Raw genomic sequence first — 20,527 nt, 5'->3', positions numbered from 1 at the left:
ATCCTACAGAGCCTTGTCAGAACCAACGAATGCTGATAAATCAAGCAGATGTGATAAAACCGAAGCCATAGCCCTTGCTATGTAGTAAATATAGATGATAAAACCTTGGATCTCTTCCCTCTCACTGGTGTTTTGGTGTCTGGAAAACAGCCCTCACCTAAATCCTGAACGCGACCTTCTTTGGTTACATGAACAGGATAACTCACTAAATGGACACCTCCCATATCTTGTATCTCGTCCCGACTGTAACTTTCCCACATATCATCTCCCACCGATCGAATACTTTGCAAGCACTTCAAACTTTGAGGCTCTCGGAAAACTTCATGAGCTTTCCCGGTATGTTCATACCATAGTGACATACGAAATGAAAGAATGTTCTTGTTGTCTGAATTGCTTTCCTCACTTCTTGATTGATAGCATCCTATCGCAATCTCGGTATCTCGTTGTCCATCCATCGATCTTTGGTTGATGTTTGCAGAACCAATTAGCAAGTAAGTATCGTCCACTGAAAACCAACAAATCACTAGTGAAACACCATTTAGCGAACAAAGTTCATCTTTAATTCAACCATGTTAAAAATGCATGCCACCCTACTAACTTAACCAAGTGAGGAGCAATTACTCCTTGGGTATTGAAACTTGAATCTTTTTTATTTTGAATGGGTACTTGTGAAAATGGGTTTTTGAATTCACAATTACACAAGTTTTATGATTACCTATCATGATCTTGGAGTGCACATAAACCATGAACCTTCTATGTTTCTGTGCATTCCAGTACTGTGTTCCTTGATGAGGTGTGTATGGAGGAACGAACTCTCCTTTTACCTCCTTTTCCTTATTAGCCAGGCAGAAGAAATTCAAGTAATCCCTTGGATGTTCTTGCCCACCACTTTTTTGAATCGCTTCTCCTACAATCCCATACATCATTTTCATTGTTTCCCTCGTCCAGTGCAGTATGTCCTGCACCGTTTCACTATCTGCTGCTCCTTCTGGCCACATTGGTATCACCACATACACCGCAAACCGTTCCCTTGACTTGATTTTGCTTTCTATTTTTAGTGCAATCTCAACAGGAATCAAGTTCCTACATCCGCAATGCTTGTTCGCATCCCAAAGATGACAACCTCCAATGAAATACTGATTCTCGACGTATATAAACCTTTCCGCACACCTGATTGCCTCGACATAAGCTTCGTGGATGCTTCGTTCAGTGGTAACGTTTTCAGTCGAAGGGTAAGCGGAAAGATGGTCAATTGACCGAAAAACTTGGACATTCCAGTTTCTTTGAGGAGAACTGGTTATGGAATTAGGCTGCTGAGATAATTCTGGAACGGAACTGAGTTGAACTAGTAAGTTGTGATCACATTGTTTAGTCCATCTTTGCTCGAAATTGGTTAAAATGTCTCGTGCAGCTTGGCCAGTTACGCAGGCATGCGTATCATGCCATGGCTCTCTTGGCCCTCCTTTATGCAGATTAGCCCCTGGTAGACTGGTTTGGTAGAAATCGTAGCAATGGGATTCTGTGTTAAGTGTTCGAAAAAGTGAATGTTCTTCTGTGTCATACCTTCCATCACAGAGATCGAAACCACCAAGAAAGCTTGTGATTTCTCGATTTCTTGAAGAGGGAAGACCCCGAATATCCACTGTTATCGTCTTCTGATGATGGGCAAAGGCTGTTGGGAATTTGTTGTGCAGTCTAGGGCACAATTTGCATATCACTTTAGTGTGCTTGAAATAGGCTAATGCATCTTCATCTTGAGTTCCCATGATCCCTTTATTCTTAATGATTGGCAGGGACGTTTCATCATCCCAAAGCATGATTCTCACCGCCACGCCTTCTTCTGCTTTTCGCTTCAATAATTCACCGAGCTTCACCCCTCGTGCATGAGGGATGTCTGTTTGAGGGTCGCGCACCTAAGTAAATACGTACATGATTTGTCAGAAATCAAGAAAATGAAATGGTGGATGCCAAGTATGAGGTTATGAACAGAGTTTTTGCACGTACTAGGGCCATTTTAGGATTTAATGACCATCCTGCAATATAAATCAAATGCTTTGCACCATCAATAGAAATATAAATATCTTCCCACAAATTTCTTGGCTTCTCATAAAGATTAAACGGCAGTTGAAACGTGGGACGATGATGAGCATCTTGATACAATTTGACACTGCAATTCGACCTCAAGGGAAATGCAGCATTCTTAATCCCTTTATACAATAACGTGCCCCAATTTTTTGCACTTTCTGCTTGTTTAAACCGTACAATAAACTGTAACTTGAGCTTCTTGTTTGGTTTTCCATTTGCTTTGGAGAGTGGGAAGTAGCCATTGATTGAACTTTGTTCATGTAAAAGCTTGTTAGCTTGGATGTCGATTTTTCCCAAGACGGAACGTTTTCTTTTCATGGTAATTGTAATGGTTGTATTTGGTTGATGAGCGCAGAGGATTTGAAAGGTTTGGTTCCAAACACGGTCTCGTTCTTGCGTAGTTTTCGCCATTGTTTTATTGTCTACTTTGATTGACACATAGGTAGGCTTTCCACTCGCAGATATGCACTGCAAAAAACTTTATAAATTAAAGAAACTTCCATTTCGATAAATTTCCACGAGTCATTAGCAAAGTTTTCTTCGAGTGGGATGACTGCTCCTTGCAAAATCTTGGGATGGTTCGTAAATCTTCTAAATTTCTAGATTATTAGTTCAAAATGAGTTGCATTTTCTTACTCAAGGAGCTTTTGTTGAATTACAAATGTTCAATGTCCGCCTTAGTGTTTCTCATACATGCATATTCCAAGATGTACACGGTATGCTGGCTTAGTATCTTCTTGAAATGAAGTTATTTTCCTTAAAAACTTGTATCATTCTTAAAATAACCAGAAGAAAAAAATGTTTCCTGTCTAAAATTTCTCAAAATGTAACTAAATTATGTACCTTGAATGGGAGGGATGGTTTGTTCACGGTGGCGCGAAAGATAGTTACTTCAAGCGTTCCATGAAAGAATGTGTGCTTTTGCTCCATCGACGTAGCTCGACTCTAACTTCTTGAAATCAATTTCTAAAATATAAATTCTTAGGATCGCCAAAAAATTTGAGGGGGTGAAAAGACCCTCTAAAATGAGTGAGGGGAATTCCTTGAAATGCAATGAGATGAGCATTGCCAGTCCATATTGTGTGCGTATATATTGTATGATAAATAAATTCAGTTTGAGATGTTATTGTAATTCAAGAAATCGAAGAAAACGTGTGAAGCATTGATTTTAAATCTTAGAGGGAAATCAATAGTATGGCTTCTTGTTTTTCCTTTAAGCCGAAGTTTTAAAAGATCTAACATTTATAATGGTTTGTATTTTATGTTCTAATTTTAAAATAGGTTATGGAATTATCATATCATGAGAACTTATTTCACCAATTCAAGTGTAAGGTAATTATGTTTAAGTAATATGCTCGATTTACATTAGGTAGTGGGAAATAAAATGGCAAAAACTTGTGTGAGACGGTCCCACGTGTCGATTTTGTGAGACAGATCTCTTATTTGGGTCATCCATGAAAAAAATATTATTTTTTATTCTAATAGTATAACTTTTTATTGTGAATATCAGTAGGGTTGACCCGTCTCACAAATAAAGATTCGTGAGACCGTCTCACAAAAGACCTACTCAAATAACATTGTGCAAATGACATTCAATCAGTTATTTTATAGCACTTGAATTGGTTGATGGTGTGAACCTTGACGCCAAGGTCTCAAGTTCGAATCATACAAAAATCTTACTTTCTTGAACTGATATGCAGTTTTCTATAAGTTTATATGGTGTTGTGTAGTTTTAAAGATTATCGTACGTATCTAGCATACACCCAAATATTAAAGACCGTTCATTAAAAAAAATTCGATGCATTTTCAAAGGAAAATGAGTTAAAATTGATGAATGTTTAAATGTATATTGTCATATGTGTACATGTAAAACTTGTGTTGATTATACTCAAGACTTTTTCCTTGCATTGATCAAATTATGGTAGAAATTTGATTTTGGCTTAGGTTTTGGTGGTATCTTTATTCCAAGATATTCAAAGACTTGGAGGCAACTAGTCCTTTCGAGGATTTATAAAATAATAAGCAGCGTGTGGAATAAATTAAATATAGAGAGAATTATTATTTTTCTTAAAGTTGTGGTGACCATTATTATAGTTATGAATAAAAAATTGATGTTTATGTTATACCACCAACCTCGTTTTTGGGTGCCATTTTCAAATTTTTAAAAAAAAATCTTGATGAAATAGATCAAGTTCTTTAAACATGAAGGCAACTATGCACTTAAAATAATAATTTAATTGGGGCAAAAACTTGTGTGAGACGATCTCACAGATCGTATTTTATGAGACGGATATCTTATTTGGGTCATCCATAAAAAAGTATTACTTTTTATGCTAATGGTATGTTTGGTATGGGTGATAAGCAAAGGATAGATTGATAAACTCATGTTTGTCTCATTTTTTATGGGCCCAATTAATCAAGAATTCTATGATAAGAAAAACCTATTTGGGTGAAAAGACATCTCATTGTTTTGGAGGATTGTCAATATAATTCTTAAAATATAAGATAAATTACCATTTTACCCACAACTTTTCTGATCCTCACAAGTTAAAAGTCATGTTCCTTACCCATGTGAAACACCATACAGAATTCAGATAGTTGAAACTTTAATCACATGTGATGGTAGATGTATGTTTTTTTTTATTTACACACACATCACATAAATAATTTCATGATGAAACTAAATAAAATAAAAAAAATAGAGAAAAAAATAATTAGAAATCCACATATCATTTTCTGCGCTTAAAAAAATAGAGAAAAATTAGAGAAATAAATGAGATAAAATGCAAAATCATATTAATTTTTATTAAAAAATAAATTATCAGATAAATACATAATCTATAATTTAAAATTTTATAAAATATTTATTTATTAATAGCTGAACACATGATTTTGAAAACATTGCTACAAATATGATTTTATATACCAAATTGTCATCAATGCTAGTTTAGGGTATTTTTGTCTCAACAAAAAAAATATATAAAATTTATCATACTTATTAAAATATTACGAAACAAAACATTCTTTATCACAACACATTATATATTTTTACCTTGAGTTTTGTCATCAATCCAATTAGTTATCCTATCCTACACACCAAACATAACCTAAGAGTATTACTTTTTATTGTAAATATCGGTAGGGTTGATTCGTCTCACAAATAAAAATTCGTGAGACTGTCTCGCAAGAGACCTACTCGTTAATTGGAGTCAAATAATAAATATATAATAATTTATTAAAAATTTACATAATGATATTTATGATAAAAAAATTACTAGTTTTTTAAAAAATAATATGTGAGGTTAAGTCGAATAAAATTAAAATTGGAATATGAATATTAATGTATTATTATTTGGATCAGGTAAAATTGGGCCTTTAATGGGCCAATTTGTGAGAGAGAATGGAGCTGAGCCGGCCCACAGTACCAAAGTCCAAAGCTAATTGATTTAGTGACTCGGTCACTCACTTCCACTCCAGCAACGCTTCCATCGCCATCGCCACCTTCTCCGACATGGCACTTCCGCCGCCGTATGAACCGTACTACTTGGCACCTCCTCCGCAGGAATACGGCTATGCCTCCAAAGACAGAGATGGAATCAGCACGCTTTTTGTTTCCGGTCTTCCCGAGGACGTGAAGGCCCGTGAGATTCACAATCTCTTCCGTCGACGTCCTGGATTTGATTATTGCCAGCTCAAATACACTGGCCGCGGTAATCAGGTTTGACTTCTCCAGTTCTTTTCGCCTTCCAATTTAGTTTTTTTTTTAAATCCATTTTATCTCAAGTCAAGTACTAAAGCTGTTAGCTAACACAGTGTTTTAAAACTAGAATTGATTATTCTATCTAATTTTGAATACATTTTCAGTTATAACCTCAGCTCAGTGGGTTGGATTAATAGGTTAATTTGTTGCAATTGCATTTTTAGAAGTCTAAAGAGTCCATTTGCTGTTTGAGGAATATTTACGATGATTAAAGATGCTTTTTGATTGACGATCTTGCCATGGATTTCGTGTCACTTGTCATCCATGTTCCGTCTCAGTGAAATATTTGTTTCTTTGATTGAAACTATGGATTGCATTAAATTTTTAAGAAATACATTAAATCTGAATTCTTTTATTCAAGTATGAATGTATTTACGAGCTTTGTTGAATTCTCCAGGAAAATGTTTTTTATCTGCAGTTTCGCTGGTCATGAAAGGGAAAGTTAGATATTACCATATTATGGGAATTCAGGTTATTGTAACTCTGGTTTGCAATTGCAGGCTGTGGCTTTTGCCACCTTTGTGAATCATCAATCAGCAATGGCAGCTTTGCATTCTCTAAATGTTAGTCGGTATTGAAACTGATCTTTAGTTACTTTCTGGTGTTTTTTATTCCTTCGATTTATATGGATTGATGCATTTGCCAAGTTTCTGTTTGTTTTTTGTATTATTATTTTTCTTTGATTGTTGCCTGTGCTGTTCTAATCTAGGGGGATGAATGAATAACGATAAATTATTCGATGGGAGGAAAAGAAATTGAATTTGAAGTTATTTACGGCAATGCTTTATTTCATTTTTCTTCAACTTGATTGTGGGAAGCTAAATTGCGTCTGTTTGGGGTTTTGGCATGCAGCAATTAAACCCATTAGGCATGTGAAAAACTCCACAATCACTACCCTGTTTAAGCATGCACAAAATACGTTCTTTTGTTGCCAAAGAACCTATTTGGTTCTTTGACCACTAGGCTACCCTCTGATTAGCGAAAGAGATGCAAAATGATTGAGGTTTGACTTCATGGTGAAACTATTTCAAATTGCAATGATTGCTCTAGGAATGCTTTCTTATTGATTTTTATTCACGGGTCTTGATTATCTATTTTTGTATGTGTCATGGGCTCGGCCCAACCTTCTCCGAGTCCATGTGACGTAGCTACACCAACCGAGGATATTGTTTACAAGAGTTGCACTTATGGGAAGTTCAAGAGTGACAGCGTGAAGCCATAGAGTTGTGGAGTCTAGCTTTTGTTTCTTTTTTCTTTCTTTAGGATTTGGTTTTTTCGTAGAATTGGTCTTTTAAAATTTGAAGTTTATTAGTATTGGTCTTTTGAGTTTTGGTTTGTTAGTGAGTCTGTTTATTTTCTGCAAAAGTACTTAGTTTCTTGATTAATAAAATTCAAGCTTAAGAATTTATTCTCACCTTGTGAGTCCGAGATTGCGAGGTTCTCTCATTAAACGACCCTTGACAAACTTAATCAAACATAGGGTGAAATGGAAGAAAATCTCAGAAAAACAATTGAACAATCGTAGAGAACGCCGGCACAAGTCAACCTGTAACTAGATCCTGGTCGCGCACATATAACAATATGCTAAACATTTTGGAAGTTATCCCACCTGGCTAGAATATTTTTTATATTGCATCTAGTAAATGTATTATAAAGTGGTTGGAGTAGCTTACAGCATCCAAGATGGTCATTTTTTTGTGGTTATTTGAGCTTTGTTATTTCTTAGTCATTTGCTAAAAATAGAATATTAAGTAAGATTACTGAGAGTTTGTTAAGAAATGTTCTGGTTACAAAAGTTCATGCTTCACCAAATTGAAATATATTTCGCCTAGACATACTTTTGTTGATTAGTTAATGGATTTTTATTGGTTTCTCACAAGAGCATATATGTAAATCTTGAGTATCAAATAGAGTAGTTCAGGAATGCAAAATCTTTTCCTTGCTTTGTGGGGAATAGAAGGGGGAAAGGAAGAGAAAGGCAATAATTGTAGCTATATGACCCTTCCCAATTCTGATTTACATAATGTACATCTGGCTCGAGCTTAGAACTTTGTCTAAGTTTTCTCATATGGAATTTATTAGCTACCCTGCGAATGGGAACAGATCGGGGAACATTTTGTTTGGTTTTCTTTTAGGAGATATGAGGTAATATTTTGTGGAAATGTTTTGGGTAAATAATTTGCATGCAAAGATGTATTTGACCATATTTGTCATTGTAGACTCCAAGTCACGTCATGTATCTGGTGGTAATGTTACATAATAAGATAATTATATAAATTAAAATATTAGTTTTTTCAGTTAGAATATATTATAATAAATTTTATTTTTTCTGGGAATTGATAAAAAAATTGCATTAAAAGTAATGAAAATGTTGGAAGGTGTAAAAAGGAGGGAAATTTTGGTTTGTTAAAGAGAAAAAAAATGGACGATGATGTTTGTTTTTATTATGGTGGATGAAAAATGAAAATGAGAAACAGAACCAAATAAGGGGAAACGTTTGAATGAAGGAGAAATTTCTGCCATTTTCTGATCCTGGGAGTAACATTTCCAAATCTCTAGGTTATTCTGATTTCCCTTTTCGTGCATCAGTCAGACATGCATGCATGATCTTATGTTTGTACTTTCGTTGAGGATGATCATGTTTTGGAATATTATACTTTGGTATTATTACGTGTTTCCTCACTTTGTATTTGTGTATGGTCTATCATAGGGTGTAAAATTTGATCCTCAAACTGGTTCAACTTTGCACATCGAATTGGCAAGATCAAATTCCACTAGAAAAATTAAACCAGGTAATAATGTTTTGTTTCTTTTTCTTATGATCACTTCTGAGGTCTTATAATATCTAGCCATCATATGATGGATTGATTAGTTGCTATTTGGCTCGATTAGACCCTTGACAGCAGCTGAAAATACTCATTGTTGCAGGAAGTGGTCCATACGTGGTTATCGACAGAAGGAAAACATCTGGTACCCATGCTAGGGAATCATCAAATGACTATGGTAATATGGTGTGCAAATTATTAGAAACACTGCAAAAACACCCTTCCTTCTTTTTTGGCCTTGGTCGACACCTTACCTAGAACTCGACCTTGAACATGGGTCCTGTGCGCTGTCCCAAGGGAAGGGGTTGTGGTTCTTCCCGAGGAAGTATAATCTAGAAGAACATGGAAATAAGTGAAAGGATTAACAGAGAAAATTCTTGATTTCAATTTGTATGCTGGTCTATTAACTGTTATCAGTCTCTGTATTGTGGTATGAATAGTTCCTGATAAATTGCTGATTTGTCTCTTTGACGTGAATCAAATTCACATTGTTGACTTTCAGGAGAGAGTGATTCCGATGATCCAACTACCAATGACTCTGGTAACCTACATGGTTCAGCAGTGGAAAATAGGTTATACATATTTACCGCAGAAATGATGCCTATTATGACAACGTTCCTCTTTTGCCCAATTATTGTGGATTGACCACCGTGGATCTAATAAAACACCATGTTGCATTTTACAGCACTGAAAAAGCAGCTGAGGATAATGATTCCTTTGCTCCACGGAATGTAAGCTGACTCTTCCTCCATTTATCTTGTTTACTCAACTCTTGGAACTTGTTGAGCTGTAATGATAGACTGCGCTGCACCCACTTTATCTGACTGAGAATACTTCTTTATAATGTTTGAAGAAAAAATTAATAATTTGTTGGCATTCCAATTAGGGATATAAACAAACTGAACCGAGTCGATTATTAGTAAATAATTAAGGCTTAAATTCTGTTCGAATTAAGTATATACGAGTTTGAGCTAGATTCGAAACTCTAAAATTTTAAATTTTTTTGCTCGAGTTTGACTTGAATTGAAGTTCGAGTACGGCTCCTAATGTTCGAACCAATTCGCGAGCTATTTGAGTTATTGCTCGAATTTTAAGGATCATGAATGAATGTCCGAAAGCTCGAAATGTCCAAAAAGCTCGAAATGTATACATATTTAGTAAAATATTAAATTTCGCGAACTATCGAACAAAATAATTTTGGGTCGGCTCGAACAAAATTTGACTATGTTCGAGTTCAATAACTTAGAATACGAATCAAATATTTATCGAGTCAGCTTGAAAAGCTCGCGAATCGACTCGATTCATTTACAGCCCTAATTTCAATACATACATTGAACAAAGATGTTTACTGTCCATATTATTTTTGGTTGGCGTATTGTCATTAGCTTCTGTGCAAATGGTTGTCATAGGATCAAGAAAAGACAGCAGATGGCGCATGCTCTACCCTGTTTATTGCTAATCTGGGTCCCAACAGTACTGATGCGGAACTGAAGCAAGTTCTTTCTCAGTAAGTTGCCCCTGAACGATGAACCATGTTCGTGTAGCCAAAACAAGGGACCCCAAGAATAGTTGAAGACTCAGCATATTCAGATTAAAATATAAAAATGGATTTGACAAGGATTGATAGTTCATTCCTTTGCATTTCAGATACCCGGGATTCAACGGCCTTAAGGTTCGCACTCGAGGTGGAATGCCAGTTGCATTTGCTGATTTTGAGGTACGAGCTTGTTTCATTTGACAAAATGAGATCTTTTGATCCTGCTCATTTTTATAAGAAAACTGCGCTTAAAACATTGGAGTTACTTTTGAGTTTTGTCAAAAAAAATTCATGTATTTGCAGAAAGTTGAACAAGCAACCGAGGCAATGAATGCGATTCAAGGCAGCTCGTTACCTTCCTCGGACCGGGGTGGCATGCATATAGAGTAATCTACGCTACTCAATAACGTCCATTGCATTCATGTTCGTTTCACGATTCATTATTTAATATTGAACTTTTATTTTCATCATTGTTTCCAGATATGCCAGGTCGAAAATGAGGAAGCCTTGAAAACACTAGTGTAGAAGCATAAATCTCACTGGTTCTACAATAAACATGCATGTTTTAAATCCTAGAAGACAATAGCACACAATGTTCTGTGTAAAATCTATGACATCCTTTAGTTTTCCTTGTATGAAGCTATTGTTCGCCAGGCAGCTTGCCCCAGTTGCTGTGCAGTCGGGTTTGCATATTCTGGCCAAACCACCATGAATATTGACACCTAGTCCAATATTTTTGTAGTTCATTGAAGCTAGTCTAGTTCCCGTGATAATATTCTCATTATTGACTCCATTGACATCCGACTACTCGAATTGTATCCCAATCATACAATGCTAGCCTGAACCAGTACCTTTCATAGCATGACAAGGACTACAATTGCTAGGCTTTATTGGCTTAATTCAAGTAGAAACGAGTACACTAAACCTTAACACGCAAAATTACAGTGGAATGCATTTATCATTGGATTACAACGCAATACAGCTAGTTCTATACAAGCGGCGAAATCTTAAAAACGAAGAACATGGAAGGATGGTAAACATAGTTATGAGCAGATTCCGCTATTTGTTTTCGCCAATGATCTTGACTCCCTCTCCATCTCTAAAACTCGTTCTCGAGTTAACAGAAAGCCTCGAGCTAAAACTTATGGATTCCTCGTCCCTAATAGGGCCAACACAATGTTCATGTTGGTGATCTGATGAACAAGTCCTACCACTCAGGTTGCCTACATCATATCGTGGACTGGATATTTGACTTGAATTCATGACATCGCCTTCAAGTATCCGAAGTACCTATTATCGGAAAATATAGGAAATAAGTGAAAATATCTCAGCATTTGAAGCTCACCTAAGGATGATGCAAGTGATCCTAAGAACTTAATTTTCATATAGATTACATGTAACAGCTAATTTTTTAAAAAATCAAAGGTCGTTTTTGTGACAAAAATGGCCAAACTTGATCTCGAGCTTGAAGATTGGATTTTGTTTCGAGCTCTAATAAAATGCTTGCCCTGACCTTCTTTTAAGGAATATTTTTAAATTAGCGTGGGCTGGATATAAATGTGCCTTCAGAATCATTTAAGCACAAGTATATATTTAAGCAAAAAAAAAAAAAAAATCAGTTACCTGTGACATGCGAGGCCTTGCCTGAGGATCCTGGCGTATACATAGAGATGCGGCGTGCAACATACAGTGAACCTCATTCTCCGCATAGTTGCCTCCCATTCGTGGATCAACCAGTTCATCAATGGCATATGCTTCCAGTAAGGGACGTGCCTGTCAAGAATTGTATCAGCGTAAAATTACCTGTGGATATAGAATTGGAGAGACCAAGCTCAAGTACAAAATACCAATGCTCTGTGGAAAGAGCTATACCCATTCAGTAAGGCATTGCTGTCCTTTAGGCCTGTTAAGGTCCAGCGATTTACGCCCAGTGACAAGCTCCAAAAGCACCACTCCAAATGAGTAAACGTCCGCCTTTTCTGTGATCTGACCACTTTGGGCATACTCAGGTGCCAAGTACCTTATGATCAAGATAGTTTATCAAACTCACATTGTTCAACCAGACTTTAGAATTTTGGATGAGGGGGCGACATAATGTACTATGTCGAAATGAGGTGGGTGGCAGACCACCTTTGTTTGCCTTCCCCCAAGGAGAATTGCCCCCACCCTCATTTTGTATCGCCCCCTTTCCTGAATTCTTGGATCTACACCTTTACATAACAAAGGATGAGCAAAATTTGAAAATTACCCCAATGTTCCAATGACTCGAGTTTCAACTCCTGTCTCACCATCTGGTTGCCATCTCGCAAGACCAAAGTCTCCCACCTTGCAGATAAAAGTAAGATCAACCAAGAATCACATCCAATTTCTCAGAAACATTTCTCAACAAGAAAGAAAGTAAATTTGTACCAAGGGTTCAAAATCATGGGTAATCAGAATGTTATTCAGTCGCATATCTCGATGCACGATGCAACCGACTCTGCATTCTTCATGAAGATATCGTAACCCTCGCGCGGCTCCAACCGCTATCTTTTTACGTGAATTCCATGCTAGTGTGTCCTGATGACGCCCTGAAAATTCCGAGGACATTTGCAAAATGTCATAAATTGACGTTTATCCTTTAATGAAGAAACTGAAAATAGCTTATATAATACCGTAAAGATGAGAATCCAATGATCCATTGCAGATATATTCATACACTAGCAATCTTCTGCCATCTTCTATGCAAAAACCAATGAGCATAACAACATTACGTTGCTGAGCACAGCTCAGCACTTCAACTTCCGAGCAAAACTCATGATCCCCTTGAGAGCTCGCAAATTTGTGTTGCTTCACAGCAATTGCCTGGCCATCGGGAAGGATCCCTCGGTGGACGGTTCCAAATCCACCTTCAGCTAAGAAGTTAGCCTGTGAAAACCCTCCAGTGGCAAGCTCTAGCTCGGCATATGTGAACCACCTTGGAGGCTTCCCAAAGACAGGAGCCTTGTGTTGACATATAGAACACAAAGGAGGGGGAGCAGAAGGGACAGTCCTAAGTGCAATCACTTCCCTCAAACTGCCACCAAAATCAAGATTAGATCGATAGCTTGGTGATTCGAACCCAGCTTCAATGTCTAATTTCGAGAGCTTTTCTACCGAAGCGTTAATCGAGTTATTGGATCGTCTGGAGCTCTCTCCAATGCGTTCAAAAGATCGGCAACGTGCACTAACAATGTCTGCCATCCATGGTTGAAATCTTAAACTCGAGGAGGCAGACCAATTTTCACTCTCGGTATCTGAACTGGACTCATCATGGCCCCTTTTTGTTTCTGTGACTAATATCTCGGCTTTTTTCAGGCCATCCTTCATTTCAGCAACGAAGAAAGGTGACGTTCCAGGATCAGAACTTGAAACCGATGAAGTTCCAGCTTCAGTGGCAGTAAAAGTCTCGGGACTACTCGAAGGTGTAACTGCTGGGCCATGAGCCGAAGAAGAAGAAGAATCATTTGTATTCAAAGAATCAGTCTTGTTTTCTTGTTTCTTAGACGACTGATCTTTGTCAGAATTCACTTCGAGTTGCTTTTTAGGTGATCCAACTAGGTTCAGACGAAGAACCTTCGCTTGGGAACGCTTCATTACTACAATATTGCAATGCAGTTCTTCCATGCAGCGTTTTTCCTCGTGTTTGAGGTGTCTAAAAGAGATTCAAAAACAGGAATTTAATTTAGGGAGGTTTCATAGCTAATTTTAGATACTTTAACAAAGGGGACCGTAGACATTACTTGTCCAGTACAACCCAATTAGCTTGATTCTTCTTTGCCTCGCTGGCCACAGCTCCACATGGTGTCCCCGATACAATTTTAATCTTCACGTTGATCTGAAATGCCAATGTATACATCAGATCATGTTAAAATGCATTAAATATGTAAAATATTTAGGTCGCCCCTGCTCGACAAAATTCCCAGATCCATCCCTTTAGTCAAATAAGCAAAAAAAGTTTTTCTCACTTTGTTAGGGTCATAAACATCATGAAGCTGAAGAAACATTTGAGAGCAATAATCTGTTAAGTCAGACTTCTGTTCTGCACTTGTACCAGTGTGTGACCTCCTATGACCATTAGCACAGTCTCCAGCAAACCTTGGGAAGCCCCATAATTTTCTACCTGATTTTGGTGATATAAAATTTCATCAATGACATTTGCTTGACTCATGTCACGAATTAAAAGAAACAGCAATGAACTCAAAAAACAAGACAGCTCTATTCTTCAGAATAGCTGCAAAAAACACCAAGCTTGACAAATAACGAGATTCACATAAAAACACTAGAAGCAGTGCAGAAAATGAACTTGGTGTCCGCATAGATTTTTCTATATATATTTACTTCCGACGCTCCAAAATAGATTGAGCAGTCTAGTTGACTAAAATCCATGGAAGTCCAGCCAAAAAGAGGCAATGTACTGGCACGAAGGAGCAATGCCAACCAGAAGATTATGCTAACATGTTGCAATTTGCAATGTATTCAAATTCAAGAAATTTCCACAAATTTGAAACCATTATTTCTTCTGAATTGCTCATCTTGATTCAGAAACATACTCAAGCTTTATGGAATCGAAAAGCTTTATCAAATCTCCTGGCACCACAAAAAAATTTACAAATTGCATTTTCTCAGAAAACTTCAATTGAAAAGAAGGCTAAATTCTCATGAAAAGGGCATGATTTCAAAAAGATGATCACAAAAATGTTACCAGCGTGATGCGAAGAGACCACCACCACAAGAGTAATGCAATCCCCAGGCTGCACAACATGAGTCAGAGCCCAAACAAGAGCAGTCTTAGGAATCTCCTTCGATGCTTTAACAGCCACCACCACTTTCTCAGCCACTTCGCAACTCTTCTCTAGGTTTCCCCCCTTTTTCAAGTCTTTACTCATTTTCCCACTTGAAAATTATGCCACGCTTCGTTTTAAAATATTTCAAGTGAAGACAGCACTGGTTTCTCCTTTCACGAAATGCCACAGGTCTACTGCTTATTCTAACTCTATGTTACTGTCTGTTTACAACAACGATAAAACAAGAAACATTAGGTGCATTATTTTGCCTTTTGCCACTCACACAACTACTAAAGTTTTCCTTGCACCTACGACTTTACTGACACTCTAGAGGCGAACCGAGAACAAGCTCGAGCTTTTCAAATTAAGGGAATGGGATATTTAACGGAAACAAGATGACGCTTTCAACCAAGAAACATATTTTTTACGAGGAAAATCAAGAATTTCTTTTGCAATTTAATTTGTAAAGAGTTTTTAGTCAAAGCGCTGAAATCAAAGAGAGGGTGATGAATTTAACCAGAGATGACTACAAATTCAGGTTCTAAAAATGGTATCAAGATGGCTTATTCGCACAGATCTCTGCAGAGAGATTTCATTTCAAGAACGAGAAGTCACTGTTGGGCACATGATTAGGTACCAGTACCACACAAGAGACAGAGAAACACTTCCAACTCCATGCTCCACCAGCACCATTAAAATGCCAGCAAGCAAACAATAGGCTGCAGAGAAGTAAAAAGACGGGGGTAGAATTGTGAAGGGCTTGGGTTACTTAGGTTGGCTGTTCTATGGATCCAAAACGACCCACTGACTCTCTATTATATATGTTAATAATTGGAAGCTTGGAAAACGTGGAACTATTGATTCCCTTCAAAAACCAAGTATTTTACTCCATACTCGGATGATGCTTTTATTTCTTACTTTTGGCTTTTCACACTAAAAACATCAATCCAACGTCACAAACAAAAGGGAATCAAAATAGTCATTGAATGACAGGAGAGTTGAGTATCTTTGTTTCAGATGTGACTTCTCAATCTTCTCTCACAAAGTCCAGATCTCCCACATTTTCATGACTCCTGCAAAAACCCACAAAACAATCAGCGTAATAAACAAAAAAAAAAAAACAAACAAACAAACAAAACAAAACAAAAGAACGCCCAGACAACAATATAAGACATGCAATATGTATAACAGAGGTGATCAAGATTCATAAAGGAGAATACTGTGATTTAGCTATCTTTGAATCAATCAATGTCATCTTTTTTCTTTTCTTGCCACTTATTTAAAGATACATCTAAATTACAAGAACATGACATCTCAACAAAACAACATTTTTCCAAGTCATGACTCACGGTGTGTGTCTTAAAGAGAGAGTGGATGAAATTGAGATATAACATGGACAGAGCTTTCAAAGTTTGAATAACCTCAACAACTACATCCATGTTGATGTAATGTGATCCTAATAACATCAAATACGCAAAACCCAGATCAGAAAATACGAAAGGTCGCTTTTTTACGCCATAATAATTTGAAAATATATAAATAAAAAAGAAAAAAAAAAAAAAGAAAAGGGCAGACATCCGCATAGCGCATACAGGGCTCGGTAAAGAGCAATGATACGCTCACATTTGTAACAGTGAAATGTTTACGTTTTTACATCGAAAGAGACGATACTCCCAAAATCTGTGCACATGTAAATGAGGGTCTGAAGTTTCTTTCAGCACTGTCTCTCTGTCTGCTGATTTTCAGTCTCCAGAAAACGTCGCCCTCAACTTAACATTTCGTGTTTTCAAAATAGTAAATTTGCCTCTCCTTGTAAAAAAGAAAACTAAGAAACAAAAGAAAAACAAGAAACAAAAGTTGTAAATTTATATATTTGAAAAAATTTCGAAATATTTATTACCTACAAAAATGTTTCATATATTGTCGTGTAAAAAAAGTGGTCAAAATTCATTATGTGAAAATTTAACTTTGACTGAAAAACAAATTGACCAACTTCGAATTTGTATTTGGATAGAAGAATTTGATTTGGAGTATAAGATATGATACAAGAATTTGATTTGGAGGATAAGATATGAGGAATGGATCTGTCATCGAGTTATTATTACAGCTTACATGTATATAAAACCAACTACTGAATTTGAAATTTATCCAACAATCAACATGAATTCATTCAAATAATAATCAAGTGGATTTGAAATAATTTCAAATATCTCAATCGAAACGCAACATGTCATTTCTGCTTCAAAAAATTTCACATTTTTTCTATCAAGATTGAAAATCGAACGACGTTTGACATAGCAAACAACTACAATGCCCTTTTACTTGGTGCGAATACTAAAACATTGATTGATCAATATTGATAAGTGTTTTGTCCAATTTATGCTAAAGTTCATCATTTTATTATATATCATTATCATTTCATCCATGTATATATTAAAGTACTATAATTAACACACACAAAAATATGTAAAAATACAGTCCATAATTTATGAAACAATTTATAAGAATAGATTGGTATATAAAAATATATATGAATTAAAAAAAAACACTTGAATCCGAGTAGTATCACAACCTGTGGGAGATATTGTAATGTAACATTTACTAGAAATTAATTAATGCGAGCCATCACTTTATAAAAATATTTTATTTAATTTTATGGAAAGATTTAATAATGAGCTCGAATAATTCAATTTTTAATTAAGTCAATGTGCAAGGCTTCACATTGTTAGGATAGATGGGGGGCAAGAATTGTGTTACAACTTACGATAGCTCAATTTTTTAAATATTGAATATCGAAAAATTAAATAAAAATGATTTTCAAACTAAGTGAAAGACACTCAAAATAATATATTTAAAACTAACTAAATATTTTATAAAATATTTAAAAGATATGCAAGTTGAATTTATTAAAATAGTTTGGTTGAAGCATGTTATCAAACACTTTGTATGCAACATTTTGATATTTTATAGAACACATAAAATGCTTTTACAATACCTACCAAAAAAACAATAATAAATAAATGCGACAAACTAAAGATGCACAATTTTTTTATGTAAGTTCGAACACTAGGGGATAGCTCTCAATCAGTTATATCTATTAAGACTTTCGCATTACAACTAAAAGTCTTTGGTGTTACAACACTTGTAAACACCCAATTCAATAAGACTTACCAGCTACCTAGTTAACTACTAGCACACTCTCAGCTCTAGTTTGGATAACAAGTCTCGCAACCAAATATATATTTTTTTAATGTTTTCGTGCAAATACTATCATTCAATTATTCTATCAAGCTCGTATATCTTCTGTGTGATGATTTAATCTATTACAACAAAATTTTCTCAATTATAACCTAAGACAAGGGGATAGCTCTCAATCCATATTTCTCTCATCCATATTTTTTTGGAAATTACAAAAATAGAGAGAATCAAAATAATGCACAATAATAGCACATACATTAAAACTTTTAACTCAATCTAAATATGTCATTAATGAAATATATTCAACACATAGATACTTAAATTGAGTAATTAAAAATAAACAACTTAAACAAAAAATTTCTACCAACACATAATTAAGATAAGTTTGTCAACCAAATATTCATTAAAAATTTAAGACATTCAATTATTAGTCACTAAACATAATCACAATTGTAAGAGAATTTCTAAGCATGCTAACACTCAAAGCAATGCTAGCACAAAGTAGAATATCATATTGACACAAACTCAAGTACTTCTTGTAAATAAATATAAAATTTTTAGAATGAGTATACTGAGTTTTCTTGACGATGGGTGACTAAAATTTGAATATATTTTCCCCTTCGATTGATGAATGCAACATCATTGGTTCTTTAGGCAAGTCTCCAACTTTATCCATAGCTTCTTTTATACTGCATCATACATAGTCCGAATTCAACAAATAAACTGATTTTCTTCATGCATGACCAAGCTATTTTATTTTTATTTTTTTACCAATGTGATTATCTGTGATGCTTGAAAGATACACGAATTTTTTCAGGAAAGTTCGAATGTCAAATCTTTCTATGTATCTCATTCTTCCGTTTTCGAAAAGATTCCACTGGAAGAATTGGCTTTACAATCTCTGTAAACACACATTTCAATAAAACTTACCAACTACCTACAAAAACTCCTAGCACACTCTCAAATCTAGTTGAGACAATAACTCTCACAATCAAATACACATTCTTTAATATTTTTGTGCAAATACTATCACTCACTCAACTGTTCCATCAAACTCATCTATCTTTTTTTTGAGTGATTTGTGTGTGAGGAAATCAGCTCGTTCTACTTATGTCTGCTAAGCTGAATCAAGCGAAGGTCCGCTGAAACAAGCAGAGAGGTCATCTGTGCGGAATCTGTTATGCTGAATTCGAGTTTTAGCTTTCCAAAACTTCCAATTTGTCAACTAATGAAATATGTTATCAACATAATAACAAGTTTTATTACAATCAAATCAAGATTATTGACATTTCTTCAACCAACACATCCTGCTTGCTTGGCTTATCGAGTTAATGAAAACTACTTTATATTTTATTAAATAAAAAAACCTTCCATATTTTATTTTTAATGTTACAATTTTATGTTATCAATCAATCAATTCCATTGATTTTTTAAGTGTAGTGTTAATGTTTTAAATGATATTATATGATCATTTGTTCGAAATGTCACTAGTCGAAATAAATTATAAAATATGGTAAAACATGGTACATAAACATGCTATAAAGTTAATATATTTAGATTGTATATTAAATGTCAATTTTTTAAGCTATTTGAATTATATGAACATAGCCAAAAAAATATATTGTTTTATAAAAGCAGTTGATGCTCTTAAATTAGTTTGTGATATTTGGGTTAAAACTGTCTAGTTTGTGATATTTGGGTTAAAACTGTCTTTAGTGACACAATTAGTTTTGGCGAAATTAAATGAAAGAAGAGTATTTTGGCATTTAATTATTGTCCCCACTTACATTAAATACTCTGCTCAAATGTAATAATGAATTTCAGTATGTTTCTGTTTTTATGAAATTCAATTGCGAAAAAGACACTTACTTCCAAATAAAGACAATTTGACATATTCACTTGCTCAAATAAATCTTTGGGGGAAAATTGTAGATTTGAATATTTGTATAATTTAAATTATTTCACTCATAGTAAGACGATCTCATTGATATTTATTTATGAGACAGATCATAAGAGTTTTTGTGTTTTATAAATAATTATATATTTTGATACAGCGGAATTGACAAAAACTTTTGAAAGCGAGAGTTCATGTGATAATTCTAATTTAATTTTTTTTTAATTATGTATATGGTGAAATGATTCAAATCATTTTATTTAAAATGTTATTTGATTTTAAATATGTTAATTACACGTCGATTATTAATTATATGAGTATGTCTCTTGTAAGACGGTATCACGAATCTTTATCTGTGAGACGTGTCAATCATACCGCTATTCACAATAAAAAGTAATACTTTTAGCATAAAAAGTAATATTT

The 20,527-nt window shown here is 35.1% G+C and overlaps 3 protein-coding genes across 9 annotated transcripts; 1 reads left to right on the top strand and 2 right to left on the bottom strand.

Moving 5' to 3' along the window:
• Positions 1-3: 3 nt before the first annotated feature.
• LOC140985602 (phospholipase D alpha 4) lies at positions 4-3,142 on the bottom strand. Its single transcript, XM_073453463.1, has 4 exons — positions 2,929-3,142; positions 2,005-2,553; positions 716-1,913; positions 4-505 (listed from the first exon to the last, which is right to left on the bottom strand). Exons 1-4 carry the CDS (start codon positions 3,013-3,015, stop codon positions 78-80), a joined length of 2,262 nt encoding a protein of 753 aa, XP_073309564.1. The 5' UTR covers positions 3,016-3,142; the 3' UTR covers positions 4-77.
• Positions 3,143-5,489: 2,347 nt separating this feature from the next.
• LOC140986300 (polyadenylate-binding protein 2) lies at positions 5,490-11,015 on the top strand. Of its 2 annotated transcripts, XM_073454457.1 has the most exons (10): positions 5,494-5,803; positions 6,346-6,408; positions 8,556-8,637; positions 8,774-8,848; positions 9,173-9,242; positions 9,356-9,401; positions 10,080-10,177; positions 10,318-10,387; positions 10,511-10,593; positions 10,688-10,991. In XM_073454457.1, the coding sequence occupies exons 1-10, from the start codon at positions 5,597-5,599 to the stop codon at positions 10,716-10,718; spliced, it is 825 nt and encodes a 274-aa protein (XP_073310558.1). In that variant the 5' UTR covers positions 5,494-5,596; the 3' UTR covers positions 10,719-10,991. The 2 variants fall into 2 exon arrangements, with proteins under 2 accessions (XP_073310559.1, XP_073310558.1); XM_073454458.1 differs by lacking the exon at positions 6,346-6,408 and having other exon boundaries at positions 5,490-5,803; positions 10,688-11,015.
• Positions 11,016-11,076: 61 nt separating this feature from the next.
• On the bottom strand, positions 11,077-16,789 carry LOC140986297 (inactive protein kinase SELMODRAFT_444075-like). 6 transcript variants are annotated; one of them, XM_073454450.1, is made up of 10 exons: positions 16,659-16,789; positions 14,931-16,082; positions 14,194-14,348; positions 13,969-14,063; positions 12,862-13,880; positions 12,617-12,777; positions 12,456-12,532; positions 12,080-12,227; positions 11,831-11,980; positions 11,077-11,497 (listed from the first exon to the last, which is right to left on the bottom strand). In XM_073454450.1, exons 2-10 carry the CDS (start codon positions 15,112-15,114, stop codon positions 11,267-11,269), a joined length of 2,220 nt encoding a protein of 739 aa, XP_073310551.1. In that variant the 5' UTR covers positions 15,115-16,082; positions 16,659-16,789; the 3' UTR covers positions 11,077-11,266. The 6 variants fall into 6 exon arrangements, with proteins under 6 accessions (XP_073310551.1, XP_073310554.1, XP_073310553.1 ...); XM_073454453.1 differs by having other exon boundaries at positions 16,667-16,784; XM_073454452.1 differs by lacking the exon at positions 16,659-16,789 and adding an exon at positions 16,434-16,530.
• Between the last annotated feature and the right edge of the window lie 3,738 nt (positions 16,790-20,527).

This window comes from Primulina huaijiensis, chromosome 10 (genome assembly GCF_012295235.1).
Source record: "Primulina huaijiensis isolate GDHJ02 chromosome 10, ASM1229523v2, whole genome shotgun sequence".
Classification (NCBI taxonomy): Eukaryota; Viridiplantae; Streptophyta; class Magnoliopsida; order Lamiales; family Gesneriaceae; genus Primulina; species Primulina huaijiensis.
This window is presented reverse-complemented; position numbering and strand designations above follow the sequence as displayed.